The 22,790-nt window shown below is 46.4% G+C and overlaps 1 protein-coding gene across 1 annotated transcript in view; it reads left to right on the plus strand.

Annotated features, from left to right (window-relative positions):
• Positions 1-22,790, plus strand: part of CMYA5 (cardiomyopathy associated 5) — a 71,312-nt gene that overhangs the window by 36,692 nt on the left and 11,830 nt on the right. Inside the window, exons 7-11 of the mRNA XM_083151626.1 lie at positions 4,976-5,094; positions 12,294-12,443; positions 13,670-13,816; positions 21,832-21,979; positions 22,143-22,276. Of these exons, the coding sequence (XP_083007752.1) occupies positions 4,976-5,094; positions 12,294-12,443; positions 13,670-13,816; positions 21,832-21,979; positions 22,143-22,276 (698 nt within the window). The remainder of the gene's footprint in view (positions 1-4,975; positions 5,095-12,293; positions 12,444-13,669; positions 13,817-21,831; positions 21,980-22,142; positions 22,277-22,790) is intronic.

Below are 22,790 nucleotides of genomic sequence, written 5' to 3' on the forward strand. Positions count from 1 at the left end.
CTCTCTGTATCATGCTGCCGAGAAATGGATTATACCATGCAGTTGCCCTGGAGGGAAAGTTTTGAATGGTCACAGAGATTGGCAGGGGAGAAACCAACTGGGTGCCTGCATTCCCCCTGCAGTGGAGCAGTCCAGCTTATTGACTGGCTTCCAGGAAAAAGGATGCCATTCCTCTGGGTTCCTCTTGCAGTATTGGGGACACTAGCTTCTCTTCTCCGCAGCCCTCTCTCTGGAATACTAAGCACAACAGCATATTTGTCCCTGCTGTGTACACACGGGAGAGATATATTGCTAGCAATATATTGCTTGCAATATATTGCTGAGTAATATATTGCTCAGTGTACTTGCAATATATCTCAGCAATATATTTCTCATATTGCTAGCAATTTTGACTAGATTTTTTTTACCCTCTATTTAAATTCATTTATGATTGACATGGGTTGTGGGAAGTTCTTCTGGAAGGGAATAAAAGTGTATATGGTGTATATACAGATGTAGCAGGGGTCATCTTTGTAGGGGCAGGATAATCTAGCAGCAGCAGCCGCTAGTGCCCCGCTCCTGCCAGGAGTGTGGGGGCACAAGACGGCCGTGCGGCCCCTGCCACCCCGACACCAATGCCCTCTTCATTTATATTGAGCCCACATACTATTGGTGTGGGGCAGCATGGTAATGCTCATGCTGCCCACCGATGGTGCAAATCACCATCAATGGGCAGCATGAACATAATCATGCTGCCCAACACCAATGCCCTCTAAAGACAGCCTATGCACTTACTGGCTAGTGCGGCTGTGGGGCACGCAGGAGGTGTGGGTGCTGGCACAGTGGGGGGGAGATTTGCGCAGCAGCTTCTGTGCTGTATGCGCGGGCAGGGACGGAGGAGGAAGCAGGGGGGGCCGTGTGACACACTATGACGCGGCGTGTGGGCGGGTCCTGTCCGGCGCTGGAGGCTAGATATCGCTGGTAGCTGGTGCACAGTGCTTTGTGCACCAGCGACCAGGGATTTTTAGCAAGAATCGGAGGTGCAAGCTCCTGCGACCAGCGACCATGAAGGGCTGGCCGCGGGAGCGCGCACCCAGCCATTTATCGCTGGCTGAACATGAAATCACTGGCAATATGGTCACTGAGCGACCATTTTGCCAGCGATTTCATACATAATTGCAGCCGTGTGTACACATTATTGTGCGATTTGTTTTACAGTGTTATCTGCATTACAGCTGTGTTGTTTGCATGGCAGCTTTGCTATGTTTCAGGGACAGTGTCCTTTAGGGACCAATTAGATAAAAAAGTTGAAGAGTACCTCTGCTCTATTTTTATGGGCACAGGGGTGTCCATTTGGCCCATATAGGTTATGGCATGGGTGGTTAGAGCCATGGAGCATTGGTCAGACCAGCTTTTCTCTGGAATTCCAACAGATCCTTCTAAGGTGGATCTGCTAGATTCATCAGAACAACTCTGAGATGCTGTGTAGTACATTTGTATTACTGGCACAGGTGGCTTACAGAGTCTCAGCGACAACCATCTCTGCCAGACAAACTTTGTGGTTGCATCCTGGCAGGCAGACTCTTTGAGTTCAAATCTTCTTTTACCTTCATTGTTTTACAATGTGTTTCTTTTCCAACAGCCGGATTTGTCATTTAGACCCATTCTCAACCTTAAGGCCTTCAAAACCAATGGTGGGTGGGTGGATCGGTTTCAAATGGAATCCTTGAGGGCAGTGATCTCTGACATGAGGCTTCTATAGACATCAAAGTAGTATAAGCACAAATCCCTATCTGGGAAGGCAACACGCGCTCCTAAGGTTTACAAGTCCACTATTGGGCTCGGATATTCAGTCTCGCCACAGTTTTGTGACTTTTTAATAATGTCATGACATGATCGTTAATGTCCTCTTTCTACAAGGCATGTATAACAATTGTACGCTACTTGGAGATCTCCTTATGAAAGCAGAATCATCTCTTCTGTAAAAAAAAAAAAACCTTCTATGTTGTAAGAGTTTGGTTGGATTATGAACAAGGAGTCCTATCTAGCGCTTTGTCAATGCTTGGGGTTTTTTTTTCTGGGCTTGATTTTCAGTACCATTCTCTGGTGAGTGTTCTTTCAAATGGACAAAAACTCTTCCCTTGAGGCATTGGTCTAGAGAGTTCTGGTTTTGGAACACCCGTCTGCATTTTTATGTGTACAGTTGCTGGACAAGATAGGCCACCCAGTACCCCGGGTTCCGTTACTGGGGTACTGGGTCAGTGGGAGATTCTGCTGGGTTGTGGCCATCCAGTTCCATTCCCCATTGATTCAGTAGGAAATTCTGATGGGTTGGAAAGGTTCCAAGGATCACCTTGAGTTTCAGCTGCTCGGCGTTTCACTGTGCATGTGTCAGTATCTGTGTTTGTTGATTTAAAAGTATGTATATGAAGTATGGTCAGGTCTCCATCCTGTTTTATTGTGACCATGGATACCAGCCTTCTTGGTCGAGGGGCAGTGAACTTGCCCCCTGTAGGAGCTTTTGGGTACTTGTTTCCTATCTGGGCGCCCGCTACGTTAATTGCGCACCATGCTATTCTCCGTATAAAAATTGGATCGCATCGCATCGGATACCACAAATGCACATACACGATATTGAACGATGCGATGCGATCCGATTTCTTTCCCGCTTTTATGGTTGGCCCATAGGATATATAGGAAACCCCCCCCTGATGGTTTAAAATGCGCCTCCATTGTTAACGCCACCCCAGTATTGACGTCAACCCGAAGCGTGGCGAGCGGCGGCGGTACGCGTCCTCCGACTTTTTCATACCCCCACTATCCACGTCGGCGTGGAGTTGAGAATAGAATAGTGTGGCGAGCGCAGCGAGCCACCGAGCCCGAAGCGTGGCGAGCGCAGCGAGCCCCGCGAGGGGACGCGGATACTTCACAGGTATCCGTGTCCCCTCGCGGGCTTCACAGGTATCCGCGTCCCCTCGCGGGGCTCGCTGCGCTCGCCACGCTTCGGGCTCGGTGGCTCGCTGCGCTCGCCACACTATTCTATTCTCAACTCCACGCAGACGTGGATAGTGGGGGTATGAAAAAGTCGGAGGACGCGTACCGCAGCCCCTCGCTCGCCACGCTTCGGGTTGACGTCAATACTGGGGTGGCGTTAACAATAGAGGCGCATTTTAAACCATCAGGGGGGGGGTTTCCTATACAAATCGTGGGTTTGCGGGGTTATTACATTGAAATCAATGTAAAATCGGGTCTCAGGGACCATTTAACATTGATTCCAATGTAAAAATCGGGGTTGATCGCGTCACCGCATGCGATGCGATCCGATTTAAAATGAAATCGGATCGGATAGCATCGTATGCCATCGTACATCATCGCGTACCGAATCCGATGCGATGCGATACGATTTCATTACGGTGCCGTACGTTGAAAAACAAGTACCAGCTTTTGTCTGTGCATGAGACTGCCCTTCCCGTCAACATTTTTGTGCTTCAAGCCATTTACTTTAAACTACAAGGATCCCAGTTGATTTTTGTGGCTACCTGTCCAGATCCAGTGCAACTGCAATGGCATAGGTCAACCATTGGGGGGACCTGGAGAGCCATAGTGATGACAGAAGAGGCTCGAATATTGCCTTCGGTGGAGGTGTTCATGCCACTAATATGCCAATATCAGCCGTGTTCACACCATGAATAGACGATTGAGAAGTGAACTTTCTAAATATAAATGTGATCCTGCTAGAGGAGTGGTCTCTTCAACTGGAGGTTTTCTCCCAATTGATCTAATGGTGGGGTCTGCATGTACTCTCGCTACAACTGCAAGGCCTTGGTTTTGTGCCAAGTTCAGGGATCTGACCACTTTTGTAGTGGACACCATGACTGTTCTGTGGATGTTCAGCCCGGTGGGATTTTTTTTTCCTGTCTTGAATGTTCCCTTGAGTTGTCAAGCGATTCTGATCTCAGGGGATACTGGTGATTTCGATGGCTCCAGGTTGGCCCAAAGATCCTGGTTTGCCAACTTTCCTATGTGGCCAGGTTGGTGCCTTCAATAGCTTCTAGATCTGTTGCAAGTTTCTACACCAGGACCTTCCTCAGCTGGCTGTTATTGCTATATATTTCTCTTTCAGCAATGTACAGACCAAGTTATGACTAAGGAAACCTGTTTTTGCTACAAACTTCCAGTGAGTGTAAAAGGAAATTGGGAAAGACTCTGCGTCTTTCTCAATTCGTGGCAGTTCGAAGCTGATTGGCTGCTTCTTTGGCCGTAATTCAGCAACAGAGGCTGAATTGCTAAAATCACAAATGGGGTATATTAGTAATTCTGCATATGCCATTATTCTGCAGTCACATTCTTGAAAATACGACGAGGTATGTCCAGACCATTTGGGCGGTACGCAGCAGCTCTGTTATGTCACGCTTAGCCACTGCAAGCCACAACATATTGGCCTGGTTCATCCCTTCACATCTAGGTTGTCCAGGCAGGGGGGCTACCCTAGTTTTGCAAGCTCTTCGTAGTTCTGCAAGATGCTTGTATTTCTGCAATGTGATTGCAAGTATTTTCCAATCGCATCACAGGGAGGGACTCGGCATGATGTGCGGCCTTGCCCTGTGCTGGGCGGCCCCTCACATGCTAGAGGAAGCAGTTGCAGTTATCGGATTCTTTACAAAGCTGCAACTGAAGCTGAATTAGGCCCTTTATCTCTATCCACTTTGTCTTTGTCCATGCTATGATACTTGTCCCCCATTTTTCTCCTCGTCTGGCTTATACGATAATAGACTTGCATCAGATTTTGGAATCATTATTACTCAAGTTGCTTTTACTTGAATATGAATGCCCTTATTATGTGTCTCTGATTATAGTATAGCGTCTTGTAATCCATGTACTTGTGAACATATGAGATACAGTGTGGGCTTTCATGTATTGAGAAGGCACAACAAATTTAGTATGCCCGTTCATTTTCCAAGATATTAAACAAGATATTCTTTTTAATCACGCACAGGCTGCTTACAGCAATAGAGAGCACTTCTCTAGACAAGATGTCCGGTGCATTCTCAGTCGGTGATCTTCTTGCTGCAAACTCTCCTAAAGAAGGTCAGAAGACAGTGAAACATGTCCCAGGTAGGAACTGAATTTAGTAATATCATACATTGAATGCAATTAGGGAAGCCAATCTCGGGGCGTTTTTCCAATTCAGGATTGAAAATCTTCTCTAATTAACAAAAATGCCCTGTCCGCACCGCATATTTACTTACCATATGACGGTGCGGCCGGGAGCCCGGCGGGCGCGGAAGCTGAGCAGTCCGGGAGCAGGGGGTCGGTGCGGGACCCAGGTGGGCGGTGCGGGACCCAGGTGGGCAGTACAGCTGGGAGCCGGGCAGACAGAAGCCAGGTGGGTGGAGCAGATGTGTGGCCTGCGCAGCGTGACCTCTGACCAGGTCATGCTGCGCAGAGGAGCACAGCTGGGGACGGGAGAAGCCAGGCAGCATTTGTGCAGGTGCTCAGACGCTGCATGCGAAGTCTAATCCCAACACCCCGGGATTGGAAGCTCCAATCCCAGGATTGAAATCTCTGTGTTTCTGTGGCCAAATCCCGGGATCCCGCTGATCCTGATCCCGGGATTGGCCACCCTAAATGCAATGCACGGTGTACTGTTTATATCTGTGGTTCTCAAACTCAGTCCTCAGGACCCCACACAGTTCACATTTTCCAGGTCACCCGGCAGTTGCACAGGTGCAGTCATTACTCACTGACACATTTAAAAATATCCACAGGTGGAACTAATTGATTCTGTGTTTACACCTGGAAAACATGCACTGTGTGGGGTCCTGAGGACCGAGTTTGACAACCTGTGGTTTATATTATATGCAGCATGGGCATACCATCTTATATAACATAATTCCATATGATCGTGGGAAGCAGAGGCGTAGCTACCGTAAGGCAGCCACCGCGCTGCTTGGGGGAGCAAGCGCCAGCGGGGCGCCCCCGGTGCCCGGGCACTCTGGTCAGACCCCCCCTTACCCCTCCGCATGCCGCCGCCACCGCATTCAGTCCGGCACCGCAGATAGCCTCCGGGCTCCGTCTCCTGCAGTAAAGAAAAATGACACGACGAAATGGCTGCCCCCGTACAGCAGACAGTTTTTTTAGGGATGTTAGAGGAGGCGGCGGCGGCCTCCTCTAGCATCCGTAAAAACTGTCTGCTGTACGGGGGCAGCCATTTTGTCGTGTCATTTTTCATTACTGCAGGAGACGGAGCCCGGAGGCTATCTGCAGTGCCGGACTGAATGCGGGGCCGGCGGCGGCATGCGGAGGGGTAAGGTAATTTTTTGGCGGGGGGCGCCACAATATTAGTTACGTCTCTGGTGGGAAGACTAAGCCCTCTCTAGGCTTCTGTAATGTGTGTGACAGTAATTGTGGTCTGATCTATTACAAACATTCTGGATTTCGTAGTTGAATCACTGCAGTGCTGACATTTGGGATTTGCTTTTAGAACGGAATAAGATTTAAGAATTTCCCATCATGCCCATGAAAGTGAACACTAACAGCTGTGCGTTACTTTAGAGGAGATATCTGCCAGTCTTGACATAATGTCCAGGATATCTTGTCACTTTGCAACCGCGAGCTTCTTAGAAGACGGCACAGGCTAATTCTAGGAGACTGATATGTGAGATATGTTGTTCGAAGTCACAAGATGTCACTTGTGCAACTAAACCACTTACACATTTTGTTAAGTGTGAGGAATTTTGGTGAGATGAGGGAAATTATCACATTTATGTCTGTTCAAAACAAATTACAATCTGTCATACACTAATCACAGAATGCCCCATATGTGAAGCCACCAGGGATTAAAGTGAGGGGGAACGGCCTTTCACAGTAATACCCCTTTTACACCTGCTTGGAAGTTCCAACCATGCTGCCAGGATTGTGTCACTAGGTAGCTGCTAACAGCCAGTAGAATAGGCACTCAATGCTAGCAGCTCAGGTATACAATTGTTATAATACAAGATCAGGGACTGGTAGACAGGTTCATAAACAGGTAACCAATACACATTAGTGACAGACAGGGCAGGTTTACATACAGGTAACTAAGACAGATGTCGGGGCCAGAGCCAGATTTATAATGGGGCAGATGGAGCTGCAGCTACAGGCCTTCTCGCTATTTATGAGAATACCCTCCAGCATGTCCCATACCATTAGGTACAAAATGCTCTGTTCCTGGGGGATGCGGTCATTTGGTCGAATGCATTATGGTCAAATGTCATTACATCGAATCCATTAGGTCGAATTGCTAAAAGGTCGACATGATTCTAGGTCGACATGGGAAAAGGTCGAAATGATTCTAGGTCGAAAGGTCATTAGTTCGACAGGTCATTAGGTCGACAAGGTCATTAGTTCGACATTGTCTAGGTCGACATTCACAAAGTCGACATGGGGTTTTTCACTGTTTTTTGAGCCGACATGTGCTGACAGGCAGTATTTCATGCCCTACCATCCACTAGGGCGTGGTGGGAGAATAAAATAGTGTGCCGAGCGTAGCGAGGCACCGTGCCCGACGCATAGCGAGCGATGCGAGGGGATGCAGTGCACTTTAAACTGTGTCCATGTCGACTGTGTTGACATTCAGGTAAAAAAACAGTGGAAAAACCCCATGTCGACTTTGTGAATGTCGACCTAGACAATGTCGAACTAATGACCTTGTCGACCTAATGACCTGTCGAACTAATGACCTTTCGACCTAGAATCATTTCACAGTAATACCCCTTTTACACCTGCTTGGAAGTTCCAACCATGATGCTGCCAGGATTGTGTCACTAGGTAGCTGCTAACAGCCAGTAGAATAGGCACTCAATGCTAGCAGCTCAGGTATACAATTGTTATAATACAAGATCAGGGACTGGTAGACAGGTTCATAAACAGGTAACCAATACACATTAGTGACAGACAGGGCAGGTTTACATACAGGTAACTAAGACAGATGTCGGGGCCAGAGCCAGATTTATAATGGGGCAGATGGAGCTGCAGCTACAGGCCTTCTCGCTATTTATGAGAATACCCTCCAGCATGTCCCATACCATTAGGTACAAAATGCTCTGTTCCTGGGGGATGCGGTCATTTGGTCGAATGCATTATGGTCGAATGTCATTACATCGAATCCATTAGGTCGAATTGCTAAAAGGTCGACATGATTCTAGGTCGACATGGGAAAAGGTCGAAATGATTCTAGGTCGAAAGGTCATTAGTTCGACAGGTCATTAGGTCGACAAGGTCATTAGTTCGACATTGTCTAGGTCGACATTCACAAAGTCGACATGGGGTTTTTCACTGTTTTTTGAGCCGACATGTGCTGACAGGCGGTATTTCATGCCCTACCATCCACTAGGGCGTGGTGGGAGAATAAAATAGTGTGCCGAGCGTAGCGAGGCACCGTGCCCGACGCATAGCGAGCGCAGCGAGCGATGCGAGGGGATGCAGTGCACTTTAAACTGTGTCCATGTCGACTGTGTTGACATTCAGGTAAAAAAACAGTGGAAAAACCCCATGTCGACTTTGTGAATGTCGACCTAGACAATGTCGAACTAATGACCTTGTCGACCTTATGACCTGTCGAACTAATGACCTTTCGACCTAGAATCATTTCGACCTTTTCCCATGTCGACCTAGAATCATGTCGACCTTTTAGCAATTCGACCTAATGGATTCGATGTAATGACATTCGACCATAATGCATTCGACCAAACGATCCCAACCCGTTCCTGGACTTCCCTGCCAGTGGCAGTTGCAGAGTTGGGGCTGCAGCACAGTCCAATATTCAAAAAGGGGAGCCACACCTACTGCCACCCCAAACATCACTGTCCTGGACTCACTGGCAGTTGATGTGACCCCCTCTTTGAATATTGGACTGTGCTGGAGTCCCACCTCTGTAACTGCCACTGGCAGGGAAGTCCAGGAACAGAGCATTTTTTACCTAATGGAATGGGTCATGTTGGAGGGTATGAAATAGGCCATACAATGATCACCAGCTGGACATAAATCATAAGCAGTAAAATTGCATTTCTATTTTCCTCACATTTAAGCAATTTTTATTGTGTATGGTTCTACATGGCAATGGTACCCACTATACCATAGTATGTGTTGATCATATATGCACTCCGTTCCAATGGAGAGATTATCAGACGAGTGTGCACCCTTACACACTGAGCAATTTCCTGAATCCCTAAAACGATGAGAATGTATATTGGCTAAAAATACTATGAGGCCCTGCATACTGTACATAGGGGTTTATTTACTAAGATGGCATGTTGCTATAGGCAGCCAATCAGATTATATATATTATCTTATAGAAGGTGCTAAATAAATAAATAAGTAGAATCTGATTGGTTGCTATGGGCAACATCCCATCTTCAACAGAACTGCCATCTTAGTAAATATACATCCTAGTATTTAATTATCAGGCTGATTTGGCAATAATTGGCTGAGCAACCTAATAATTGCATATTATATATGCAGGAGAATTGGATTGGATAGTGTGTACCTAGCAAAGGACCGAAGTCATGAACAGATCACCAAAACAGTGGTCAGAAGCACAAGCAAAATAAAGTTGTCCAAATTGTTGCTGCAAATATATATTACTAATATCCGTAATGCCAGTCAAAAATCCACTGTGCATTACCCAGAAGCCATGCAAAGAAATAAAAACCATTGTTTGGCAATCAATCCAGTTCAGAGTTGGAAGTTGTCCAGGCCAGGGGCTTAGAAATATTACACTATAAATACTACCAATTCCTTCCTTGTGGAAAGTATACAGTCACTAACAGTAATCTCACAAATCCTGTTGAATGATAGGTAGATAGATGTTCATAGAGAATGTAGAGTCATGGAAATCCTTGAACATGGAGAACACGTAGTCACGCAGAACCTGGCTCTTCTTTCCTCCCCCAAGATGAGCATATTATCAGACACTTGAATAAGTCTTGTATTCAGAAAGTATGTACCATGCAAATTTGTAGAGTAGACTAAGCTAAAATCCAGGGCCTTATTCTGGTTCACTCCTTCTGGCTTCTTAGATGGACAGAACCATGTGCACTGCAGGTGGGGCAGATGTTACTTGTGCAGAGAAAGTTAGATTTGCGTGGGGTTTTACTTCAAAGTGAGATCTATATTGCAGTGTAAAAAAAAGCAGTCAGTATTTTCCCTGCACAGAAACAACAAATCTAATTCTCTCTGCACATTTTACATCTGCCCCCCTGCAGTGTGCATGGTTTTGTCCATCTAACAAGTAATTTGCAAGAAGGAGTGAACCAGAATAAGGCCCCCAGTAAGAGTCTTATGTAATTGCCGCAGCTGGTGGCACAGCGACAGTACATGGTACCTTTTTGTTTGAGTGCCCCGGTTCCTACGATATACTGCCAGGTCACTAAAATTGATTTAGATTGTTAGCTCCAAGGAGCAAGGAATAAGCAAGTGCTACATAAATATGTAATAATAACTACTTTTTAATGATATTATTATGCAGCACTGAAACACCAACTACACCCGCAGCTCAAACAGCACTTTCAGCAATGTTATAGCATTCTGTTTTACTGAATGTCCCTTAAAATTGTCTCCCAGTTTTAGTACCCACTCAGAAATCTGTGTCAGACATATCATTATTGACTTACGAGTCGTTACACCTAGATTCCTGGGTTATAAATGGTACGGCCTCCATTATTGGAGGTCTCATTGCTGCCTTGGGATCGAAAAGTCCCCACTTCTATTTTGCTATTAGTTCCGCCTGTTTACTCAGCATTTATCCACAGAGATAGTAAATATTATCCATATTACTTTACATTGTGGCTCTGGACTGCTGACAGCTCGAGATTTTCAATGTCATCCCATGTATCACAGCTCCCCAGGCTATTAGACGTATTGAAATATCCTTGGCCAGTCCGCTTTTAGAAATCCCTACTGTAATACGGCACATTTTAAATGATAATATATATGTGTATGTTTACAACACTGTGGTGCGTCCTGAGACATCAGTGCAGACAATTTGTGTCCCGTAGTCAGTGCTAGACCACTGTAAAGCTTTATTTCCCCTAATTAGTTGGCTTTTCGGGCTGACGGTACCCTGGCGACTGCTTGAAGTTTTGTGATAAGCAGAACTTCGCATGTTTATTAGAATAGCAAATATCTGACCCGGCGTTCTGCCTGAACGTGGCAGGGGACGGAAATAGGCATGCTTTAAGATAGAAAATAAAATAAACTAGAAATAATATATGCATTTTGGAAAGAGTACAAAATATTATTGGACGCTTTAATACACTGATTGTTTATAAACCCTCTGTGAAGAGATGCGCAAAATATTTTTAAAAAATACCGGCGTGGCTCACATTTGTTATATAAAGTCAAATAAAAAAATCAGGGCAACACCCAGCACTGTATGTTCTCATGAAAACACTGGCCGTTCCCCTGCGAAAGGTGGGGCGGCCGATACCTGTCGGGGGTGTGCAGCTGTCGTCACATGGCATCAGCGCTCGCCACCCACCCCCCCTTCAGCGGACACCGCCGGAAATAGAAGTCAGTTCAGACTTTAATTTCCAAAGGGGAGAGAAATCATTCAATGGTCGGCGACCAATCAAATGATTTCTCTCACCCTCAGCCGCATGCCAGGGAATGTGTTCGGGCACATCCCCTCGAATGGTACCGAGGGGGTTCAGGGGTGGTGGGAAGGGAGGGGGGCATTTGGGCAGTTGGCAGGCATCGTTTCAGGACTCGTTAAGCAGTGACCACCGAGCTTTACTGAATCAAGGCCCTTATTTTGACCAATTCACTTTGCACTCAAAGAGTTAAGCATAAATTATTTATTGATGAAGCAGACAGATAGAATGATTGATTGATCTAACTTCATATACTGATTTATTCAGGTTGTATTTTGATTACATATATAAATATATATATAAAACTTGATTTAAGTTTAAAAGGATAGCACCTAAAGCAGAGAGTTTAATGAGTTAATGGGGAAGATGTAAGCATGCTGTACTTGGATGTGCAATGGGACAACTGCGGTCACCAATGGCTGTATGCGCTTATGCACCACCTACTGGAGCAGGCTGCTCATTCATATGAATGGGAACAGGCTGCTGAGATACACAATGATAGTCACAGTGGACAGTCCAAAATAGTGGAGGAGCCGCACCAACTGCCAATGAGTCAGTTTAAAAATGGCAACTAGTGCCTCCCCTGTTTGAGTTTTAAACTGCTGTAGCCCCTCCCCCCCCCGGAAGCCTCCCCTGGATAGTCATATGGATGCATTCTATATGCAAATTTCTGTGTTATTGCAGCTCTCCAAACACCAAAGGTAAAGCTGCAGGAACCTTCCACCGCCACCAGCACTTCAGTCACTGTGTACTGGACGGTGAATGAGGAGGACGTGATTGAGTTCTTTCAGGTGTACTGCATGGAGGAGCCTCAAGGGAAAAGTGATGATAACGGTGAGTTGTAAGACATGAACTAGGGTGCAGTCATTTTTTGGAAATTTGCTGGTCTTTCTCGTCTCACATATGGCCCAATAGGGTAGGTTTATTAAGCTATCTAAAGACGATAAGTTGAGATGCCCATGGCAACTAGTGAGATTCCAGCTATCATTTATCCAGGACCAGCTTACAAGAGGAGAGGGCCTGTATGTAGGATTTTTGTGGATCCCCTTCTCTCTGGCAGTGCATGCCAGTAGACTCTGGATCTACTTTTTACCCAGGCCTGGGTCTGTTGGAGATTCCTGGGTCCCACTCCTCCCTACCACTCTGCAGGGAGCCAGGCAGTGAGGTAGAGGACAGGCTGCTGCCACAGCACAGCCTCTCTCCCCAGCTAAGCAAGTCATACTTGCCTACTTTTGAAAACTAGTTTCAGGGAGATTATAGTTGGTAATAGAATTTTGCACAGCGCCCCATTGAGGGGGCGTGCCATGCTCCACCCAAAGGGCGTGTGTAGTTCCATATATGGAGAGATTGTGAAAAGAGATTGTGAACGTGGCACCTAGAAGCGTAGGTGTGTACTGCTACATCTGAGAGGAATCTTTTAAAATGACTTATATCCAAATGTAGATGAGCCCCAAAGCAGTTAGTAAGAGCTAATATATTTGGTAAAGTGCTAGGAAATGGTGCTGATGATTCAATGTAAATGTATCTATCTCTCATTCCTTTTTAATCCCAAAAATATAACAGTGTAATGAGGGCTAGGTGCCATGAGGGAGATTGCTGGACTAATGAGGGAGAGAGGGAGATTGCTGCTTTCAGGGAGTCTCCTGCAGAATGCAGGATAGGCAACTATGGCAAAAGTTGCTCAGTGCCATGTGCTAAGCTGGGGAGAGAGATCGCTTCAGCAGCCTGTCCTCTCTCTCCCCAGTTTATTAATTTTTTCACGGGGACGTAGCCCGCCCCCACCATTTTACTGGAGCCTGGCGGACCTGTCTATATAAAGATAAAAATTTAAAGATACAGTACATTGACTATATGCATTCATCAAATATGACATTTAACTTCAATTATAATAAATACTTTACAACAAAATATTATACCATTATTTAAAAAACACAAATGACCAAATAATGTCTGTATTCTTAGCATGTGTGGAATACAGTCCTCCTGCTTATGATGCGTGATTCTGTATTACTAGCAGTGAGATTTATAGCTGTTTGTCTGATCACCTTATCCCTCTGTAGGGCTGCTGGAGGAATACAGGGTGACTGTGAGGGAAAGTTTCTGCATCCTGGAGGACCTTGAGCCGGACAAGCGTTACAGTGTCTGGGTTATGGCTGTAAATGACACGAGCTGCAGTCTACCTAGTGACAAGTCCATATTCAGGACAGGTAATGTACCGCAATGATCCTACTGACACTTCTCAATTTAATTAAATACTAATAAGACCCGTGGAAATAAAATGATTTACTTAGTAAATCAATGTGAATGCAAATGTAATTTCCGTAACAGTATTTTTAAGGCTTATCATGTTATGTTATGACCTAAGGCAGGGTTGTGGGGCGGAGGGTGTCTGTGGGTCAAATGACGCGAATCGCACCGTTTAAGCATTGCACATCGGGGGCGTGGCTAAAACATTGCGAACGCTCTGACTACGCCACCAAACAAGTAGCCACTCGTGTGCCCCTGCCCCTCCCCACCCCTTTTCACTTCTGGCGCCCCCACCCCTTTTCACTTCTGGCGCCCCCCCCCCCCCCCTCCCGAGCTGGCTGCCCTCTCCCGGAATGAGCAGCCAGAAAGTAGGTAAGTATGACCTAAAGACGTACAAAGAAAGATGTTTGTGTTGTATTTTAACCTGATCACAAATGGCCAATCTGGTGTAATGGATAGGTCAATCTGAAACTCGCTGCCAGTTTTCTATGGAGTGGCACAGTGGCGGATTACCCACGGGGTGACAGGGGCAGTCCCCACATCCGGGGCCCCCACACCCGCCACCTCACTGCTGCGGCGGTAGCGAGTTGGTGGGTGACAGGCTGCAGGATCGGGCAACGCGAGGCGGGCAGGGGGTCCCTGCAGCGGATAGGAAGTCAGCGGATAGGAAGTTAAGTGAACCAGCTTGACAGATTTTCTCTGTCAAGCTGGTTCACTTAATTACCTGCTTAATTCTGTTTGATGACTCATAACTTGTGACTGGTCAATACTCTGGGTAATAGTATGGCTTTGTCAAGCGATTAGCCTTACCAAATGGGTTATAGTATGCTAGGTCATAGGCGCCGAAACCGTGGGTGCTCTGGGGCTCAAGCACCCATGGAAAGTGAGTAGCACCCACGGTCCGCGTCCTGGCGGATGGGAACTGGTAGCGGTATTAATACAGCTGCTAGTTCCCATCTTCCGCAGGGACCCCCATTGCTGATGACATATCCGCTGCTGGGACCCCGCTGCGGCGCTGCCAGTATCCCCGCCTACCACCATCCAGAACTGGGGGGGGTCTGTGGGAGCCCATTGCAGGGCCACACCCCTTGAGCCTCCCTCCTTGAGCACCCACCGTCAAAAACGTAAGTCGGCGCCCCTGTGCTAGGTCTACCATGTCTAGGTTGACATTCACTAGGTCGACACCCATGAATGGTCGACATACCCATGGTCGACAGGGTCTATTGGTCGACCTATGCTTTAGGTCGACCATGGGAAGGTCAACAGTCAAAAGGTCGACACACGTTTTTCACTTTTTTTTTGTCCTGAATGTTGACACAGTCGTACTTTTTGGTACCTCGGACTGAAGGTCAGTCCCAGGCCCCACGATTCCTAGTGGCGGCCCTGTACAAGACCATGGTGCATGGGGTATCATAGATGGAACTAGCAATAGTTATGTCACAGAGTTGGCGACTCTAGAGGTGAGGTGAATGGCACACCGGGCTTGCCAGTACATTAAGTTGATCAATCGGAATGTTTACAGTTTCATTCTAGGTAATTTATTTAATGACATAAAACACATCCTGTCTCATCCGTACACTTACAGGATTCATTTATATAGCTACAGTTACTGACCCCTGAGACTTGGTAGAGCCTTGTGAATATCCCGTAAGTAATACAAGACTGAGCAGGGTCAAATAGGAAACACGTGTGGTAGATTATGTGACCGCAGAGCTATTCCTAGTGAGGTGCTGAGTGAGACCATATTGCAGGAACATTGTGTATCTGTCTGCTGTTCACATAGACCATTAAACCACGTTCCTACTGCTGCTCTCTTGTACTTTAGTAACATGACTGGCGGTCTGAATTTTTATGGCTGCTGCTGAGATTTTTATGGACATCTTGGAATGAGGACTAATTAATTCTTCCCGCTGGAATGTTGTATCTTTGAGTTCTGTGCTACTATTATTTATTTATTATTTACAGTTACTTATATAGCACACACATATATTTGAACATTCACATCAGTTCCTTCCCCAGTGGAGCTGACAATCTATATTCCCTACCACATGGACACACACACAGACAGTCTAGGGTTCATTTGTTGGGAGCCAATTAGCCTACCGGTATATTTTTGGATTGTGGGAGGAAACCGGAGTACCCAGAGGAAACCCACGCAAGTACGGGGAGAATATACAAACTCCGCAGTTAGAGCCGCTGTGGGAATCAAACTCATCACCTCAGACTGTGAGGTAGTAATGCTAACCATTACACCATCCATACTGCCCAATGGTGCTCTAGGGCAGTGGTTCTCAACCTTGGTCCTCAAATACCCCCCCGTTTTGCATGTTTTCTCACAGAATCACAGGTGAACTAATTAGTGCCACCTGTGATCTGAAAATGTGTCAGTGAATAATGATAAAAATGAAATCGTGCACTGTTGGGTGTACTTGAGCACCGAGGTTGAGAACCACTGGTCTAGGGGTATGATGTAATTGTGCAGGAGTTTCCAAACACTCACTTTGCCAAATCAGACTGTTATTTTGAGGATTAATTTCGAAATCTTTGCAGATACATATATATATTTTTGGCAAACCACAAAAATACCGACATTAACATAAAAATGATATATACAGTATTATAGGTGCGGAATGACCCAGGAGGCAGCGAGACTATCTTTCTCATGGACAAAAGCAAATACAAAGATAGCATGTGTCTGCATACGTAGATATGAAGGCCAAATAGGCGACCATGGGAACCAAGGAGATAAGTAAAATGTTGTCAGACGAATGTCTGAAGGCAAAGCTGGCCAATAATACTTAATACTTATGAGTAATTAAATAATGACATTGAATAAGGGTATAAATATTGACAGAGAAGCTGGGAGGGGTAGCCAGATGTGGAGAGAGCAAAGAACGCGGAAGGAAGGTCGGAGGTGTCCGTTACATATGTATTAGATATTGGCTGGCTGCTATCCTGGTTATCCTGTGCCTGTTGTCTTTTAAGATTTCTTGCAAAAGTATTAATTAATCAATTTTGTAACTTATCTTATTTATTGTGCTATGTCTGCATTGGCAATATACTGTATGTAATCAAGAAGTAAGCAGTGTCATTTATTTTATGGGTCTGTGTTAGTCTGCAAATATTTCAGTATTTGCCATTATATTTAAGGGTTGAGATATAATAATAATAATAATTATTATTATTATTTATATAGGGCTCTTTCTCCCAATAAAATGCATATACAACACAGCATGGATTATAGTATACTATATAACTGACATTTTGCTTATTTCTTTACTTTTAATTCTGCTTCAAGTTCTGGGTTTATTTTATTTTGTTCTTAGTGTATGTAACTCACACGTATTACCTGATATGGTGTTGACACAGAAAAGCACATTATGCCTTCTTTAATAACCCAAATTTAGTAACACAGCCATGGAAACCATTGCAATTGATTTTTCAAATCTGGGAGAATCCAAATTTGAGATACTGTGCAAATAATTCAAATAATGGGTGATGGAGCTGGCCAGTGGACCCATTTAGGCAGGGAGGTAGTATTAAGGGTATGGGTCATTAGGTCGACCAACTTTAGACACACGGGCCCCATAGCAGCTGCACCCCTTGCACCTATGGTAGTTATGCCCTTCCATAGCCCACAATAGATATATATGGGGCAGAATGGACCTGGATACCTAACTCCTTACTTCACAGAGGACCACAACTGAAGACAGGATAAATGGAGGTGCCCTGATGCTGGATCGCTGTGCCAGAAAGGCAGGGGTGGATTGGCCCACCAGGAGACCGGGCCATTTTAGTGGGCCGGTACTGATTTGGCGTCCTTTTCCCTGTCTGGGCCACCGATTTCCCCTGGCTGGGCCGCGGACTGCGCCACCACAGTAGTTGGTGCCCACGGCCGCAGCCACCAACTGCCCAGTGCCCACAGTCAATATGGCCGCGACGGCGGTCGCTTTCGGGTGACGTCACGCGGGACTGAGCGGCTTCAGCGGTGGTGGGCATGCGTGGCCTCAAGCAGCGTGTCACCAGCTTGGTACGTGTCACCAACCCCCCCAACGGCTCATTACCATGACAACCCCCCGACCGCCCCCTCCCACGCTCCTTACCATGACAACCCCCCCAAGCTGGTGACACGCCGCTTGAGGCCACGCATGCCCACCACCGCTGAAGCCGCTCAGTCCCGTGTGACGTCACCCGTCAGGGGAAATCGGCGGCTCAGACAGGGAAAAGGATGCCAAATCAGTACCGGCCCACCAGGAAATGGCCCGGTCTCCCGGAGGGCCCCTGCCTTTCTGGCACAGCGATCCAGCATCAGGGCACCTCCATTTATCCTGTCTTCAGCTGTGGTCCTCTGTGAAGTAAGGAGTTAGGTATCCAGGTCCATTCTGCCCCATATATATCTATTGTGCGCTATGGAAGGGCATAACTACAATAGGTGCAAGGGGTACAGCTGCTATGGGGCCCGTATGTCTACGTAATATGTTTTACACACATTTATCACCATCAGTTGCTAATTAGGGGCCCCTTACAAACTTTTGCTATGGGGCCTACGAATCTCTAGGCTATGCATTCTCAACAGGCATAATTGTGCCTCAGATTACTATTCACCAATATGGCTTTTCTGACAGCTTCTGATTTGCCCTTCACATGTCCTCTGCCAGGATACTGGTTTAGCCACTTGCACATCTAACATAGCTGTATCACCTTTTAAACCGGGTAGTCAGGATACCCTTGCTGCCTGTTACAGATACTATTCTGAGTATGGTAAGGACTTGGTCTAGGAGACATATTGCAGAGGCGGATTAGATAAGCCAGGACTGGCAGTGAGTGAAGACAGAGGATTTTCACATGAGATCGTGTTCCCCATGGCCACATGCTCTAATGGTACATTTTATAAACTGTGCAGGGGAGACGTATCACGCCTTCTAATGAAGACAAATGAAGGTGTTGTCCAGAGCAACCAATCAGATCCTACCTACCATTTTATAACATCTACTAGATAAGAAGCTACAATCTGATTGGTTGCTATGGCAGAACACCTCCACTCCACAAGGTTTGAAACATCTCTCCCAGACATGAGAGACGGATGTTCTGCAGTTAGGTGAAGATTTTCACTGGTAGACAGAGTTATTCCTGGAGTTTCCAACATGTATCTCCTCTTGTTGCCTAGCTATAAGCAAAAATGCCTACATGGGCCACAAATACGATTAATCCAGGGGCAAGAAAGGGTACTTGTTGTTATTAAAGAAAAAGAGACAACCTCTCCTGGGGCCAGTGATAAAATGGAGAGTGATAAATAACCAACCAATCAGCTCCTGCCTGACATTTTTCAAACACAGTCTGTGACATGGCAGGTAGGAGCTGATTGGCTGGCTGTTTATCACTCTCCATGTTATCACTTTTGAAGCTTAGTGCATCTGGCCCCTAATATTATTGTGCTTTGTTCGGTTCCTTCTCTATCACCCATTGTTATTATTGTCTGAGTTGTTTAGCTGTTGCCGTGAGACACAATCCAACACAAATACCTGATCTTTCTGTGTAATGCACAATTGTATCCTGATAGCTGCTTTGTGTCTGAGGAAACCCCCAATAACACTTTGCCAATATCTGTTCCATAATAGCGAGTGCGGCTCTTGTGCATCTCCCATCACTAGTACTGCTGCTGCTGCTGCGGAACTACTGGCAGGTGTATTAGGCTTTCCTCCAATAATTACTACCACATACCAGTCCAGATAAAAGATTAATAAGCACCAAGCTCCCTTATTGTCACCTACGACACCATCTGATACTGTTGTTTATTGGATACTGTAGTTGGGGTGTGAGAGCTTAACACGTCCACTTGCTTGGCCAACTGATGTACATTCCATAAAGCATGCACTTTGGGATGTATTACAGAGTAAAGCCGGGGTTAGTATCTGTCCACAGGGTCTTTCCTGACAGCTTTATATTTTGCCAGCGAGCGATTTCCAGCCTTTGTTGACGGTATCTGTGACAATACATAATGTTGCTATTAACCCTTGTATACACTTGTGATCTTACTGCCAATACACAGTAACTCTATGCTCCTGAATATTGGGCCTCATTCAGGCTGTGATGTACCATACCTCCCAACTGTCACGATTCCGTCGGGACAGTCCCGATTTTCGGGTCCTGTAACGACGTCCCACCCGCGGCAGGCATTGTCCCGCAGCGGGGGGGGGTGGCAGTTGGGAGACCCCCCAATGTAGTAGAATAGACGCTGTGCGCATGCGCACAGCGTCTATTCTCGTATGAAAATGAGGTCGCGGCTAATTAGCATAAGCCGCGCCCTCATTTGCATACGCCACGCCCCTTTTTCGGGCGCTCGCGCAACATAAAAAGTTGGGAGGTATGATGTACTAAACCTTGAAAAGTGATCAAAGGGAGAGTGTTAAACCACCAATCAGTTTCTACTTGTCAGTTTTTAAACATAGCCTGTGACAGGGCAGTTAGGTGCAGATTGGCTGGTGGTTTATCACTCTCCATTTTTATCACTTATCAAGCTTAGTACATCTGGCCCTCGGTGATGTAGGTAATGCTGATATTACGCAGCTGAGCGCGCACTGTGGCGCACTGTGATGCACTTTGCGAAGTCGCTCGCAGGGAGGATTTATTTGCCAAGTGAAATTTATGAAAATGGGACTTCTATTTTCACATGGGATGTTTCAATGGGCAACAATCAGATTTTATCTATTATTTTCTAGAAGGTGCTTAATAAATAAGTAGATTCTGATTGGTTGCCTATAGCAACATCCCATCTGAAATAGAACTCCCATCTTATTAAATTTCTCCCTAAGAGTCAGGGACCAGACCTGCCCTCTGACTCTGTTACCCCGGACCGGTGTCAGCGTATGCATGCGGTGCTAGGCTTCACCTGTAACTGCCCCGGCTGTAAGGGCGAATTAGATCCGCCCAGACTCTGTTGCAGTCAGGTCTTAGGAGGGACAACTTGTTCACCGAGGCAGACCGGGCGCAAGAGGAAAAACTAACTAACCCCAATACGGACCGGCCGGGGAGGACCCCCCTGGGTTCTGCTGTGTATCTGGGTACAACAACTAGCGACAGTTATACACAGTGGTGGAGTTAACCCGGTGTAAATGCAACAATGCACAGAGGTGGAATATAAATAAATGCGAATGCAACAATGCACAGAGGTGGAATAAAAATAAATGCGAATGCAACAATGCACAAAGGTGGTATATAAGTAAACGCAATAAACAATGGTAGGAAAAGCTGCAGGGAGAACCCCTGACTTATCTGAGGGGATGACAAAACTACAGAAGAAGACTAGAGCTGGAGCACAGGCATAGGGACTCACAGACAGAGCACTCTTGAAGGGAACCAGGAACACGCCACTGAGACACAAGTGAGGCAGGGTCCAGGATGCTATAACCGGCGCCTAATAACAGGCAAAGCCGGCTTATATTCATAATTGCCGCCTCCCCTGGCAGAAGTGACACCGGGTGCGGCTAAGAATTGCCTCCCCCTGCTGCAGTGTGAGCGGCGGAAGTTTGGGGCTTTGCTAGTCAACCACCCGATACTTCCGCCCAGACCTGCAGGTGAGATGCCGGAGCGCGGCTGCTGTCCCTGTGCCTGCAGCATAACAGCTGACAGGCGAGCAGGGATGCAGCGGCGCCGGGACCGGCACCTAACACCATGTCGACCTAATACTTGTGTTGACCTTTTATCCCCGTCGACCTTAGCCATGTTGACCCATTCCATGTGTTGACGTAAGCCATGTTGGCCTTCAGTGGTCAACCCAATGCACTACGCTGGTAGCCAGTTTCCTTGGTTTATTTCTCTTGTTGATTTAGTTACTTTTTTGAATGGGGGATGGGGCGTGGCCATGACCCCGAAATTGGTCTCCCCCAGTGTATCCCCTATTTGAAACTTTACTACTGTCGTGTAAAGTAAAATAAGGGTATGAAATAAATGGGCTCGTTCTTCCCTTCCTCCCCAGCTCCGTCCACCCCATTGATAAAGGCAGAGGATTGTACAGTATGCTGGGACACTGCTGTCATCAGATGGAGCACGGCACATCCAGAATCCACAGAGTCCTTTACACTGGAGTGGTGCAAACAGTACTCCTCTGAGGGAGAGGGGCTCAGGTAAGGGACAAAAATGTTCTCGTCAAAGACCCGTGGAGATGTCGCACTGACATAGTGCTTTGTGGAACTTTTAAAAGCGTTTTAAAGTTTCTCATTCGGGAGAAACAATTCTGTGTTTGATCCTTATAAGTATTCTTGTCACGGGTAACACTATTCGTTCTAGGTCTGTATCTGGAATCACAGAACAGCAGCTGAGGGTCACATTACAGCCGGGAGAGAACTATTTCTTCTATGTGAAAGCTGCCAACACATTTGGTTCTAGTGAGCAGAGTGAAGCAGCCCTCATATCTACCAAAGGTAGGAACGCCCCACCAGGAAGTACTCCATATAACTACTAAGGGGCAGCTGAAAAGCTTAGGAGTGGATCTGTTATGGTTTGGGGTTACAGTATATAGCAGTCTGTACATTTTTAATATCAACAATCCAAAAAGCCAATATGCCATGTCATGGGATGTACTGCAGTTAAAAGGCCAACAATAACAATGTCAACAATCGTGTCAACACCACCAGTTATGATGTCGACATTGTGGATGTGAAATATCGGCAGTGTCAGAATGTTGACATTAGGTGCACACACCAGGGGAAAACGCAGGATTTGCAAAGAGGGGTTTCCAGAAATAGGCAAAGCCAAGCATGGGGGTGGAGACTGACATTGCAAATGCACGTTCGACCCAGTCCGGCGCTTACAGATTAAACCTGGGTCGCCAATATTACAGAGGGTGACCCGGGATTAACCCTTCCTATAACCTGGGTTGAAATACCAGGTTGGTTGACCGCACCTCGACCCGGGTCAACACGTCACCAACCCAGG

Source organism: Crinia signifera, chromosome 1 (assembly GCF_055691185.1).
Source record: "Crinia signifera chromosome 1, ASM5569118v1, whole genome shotgun sequence".
In the NCBI taxonomy this organism is placed as follows: domain Eukaryota; kingdom Metazoa; phylum Chordata; class Amphibia; order Anura; family Myobatrachidae; genus Crinia; species Crinia signifera.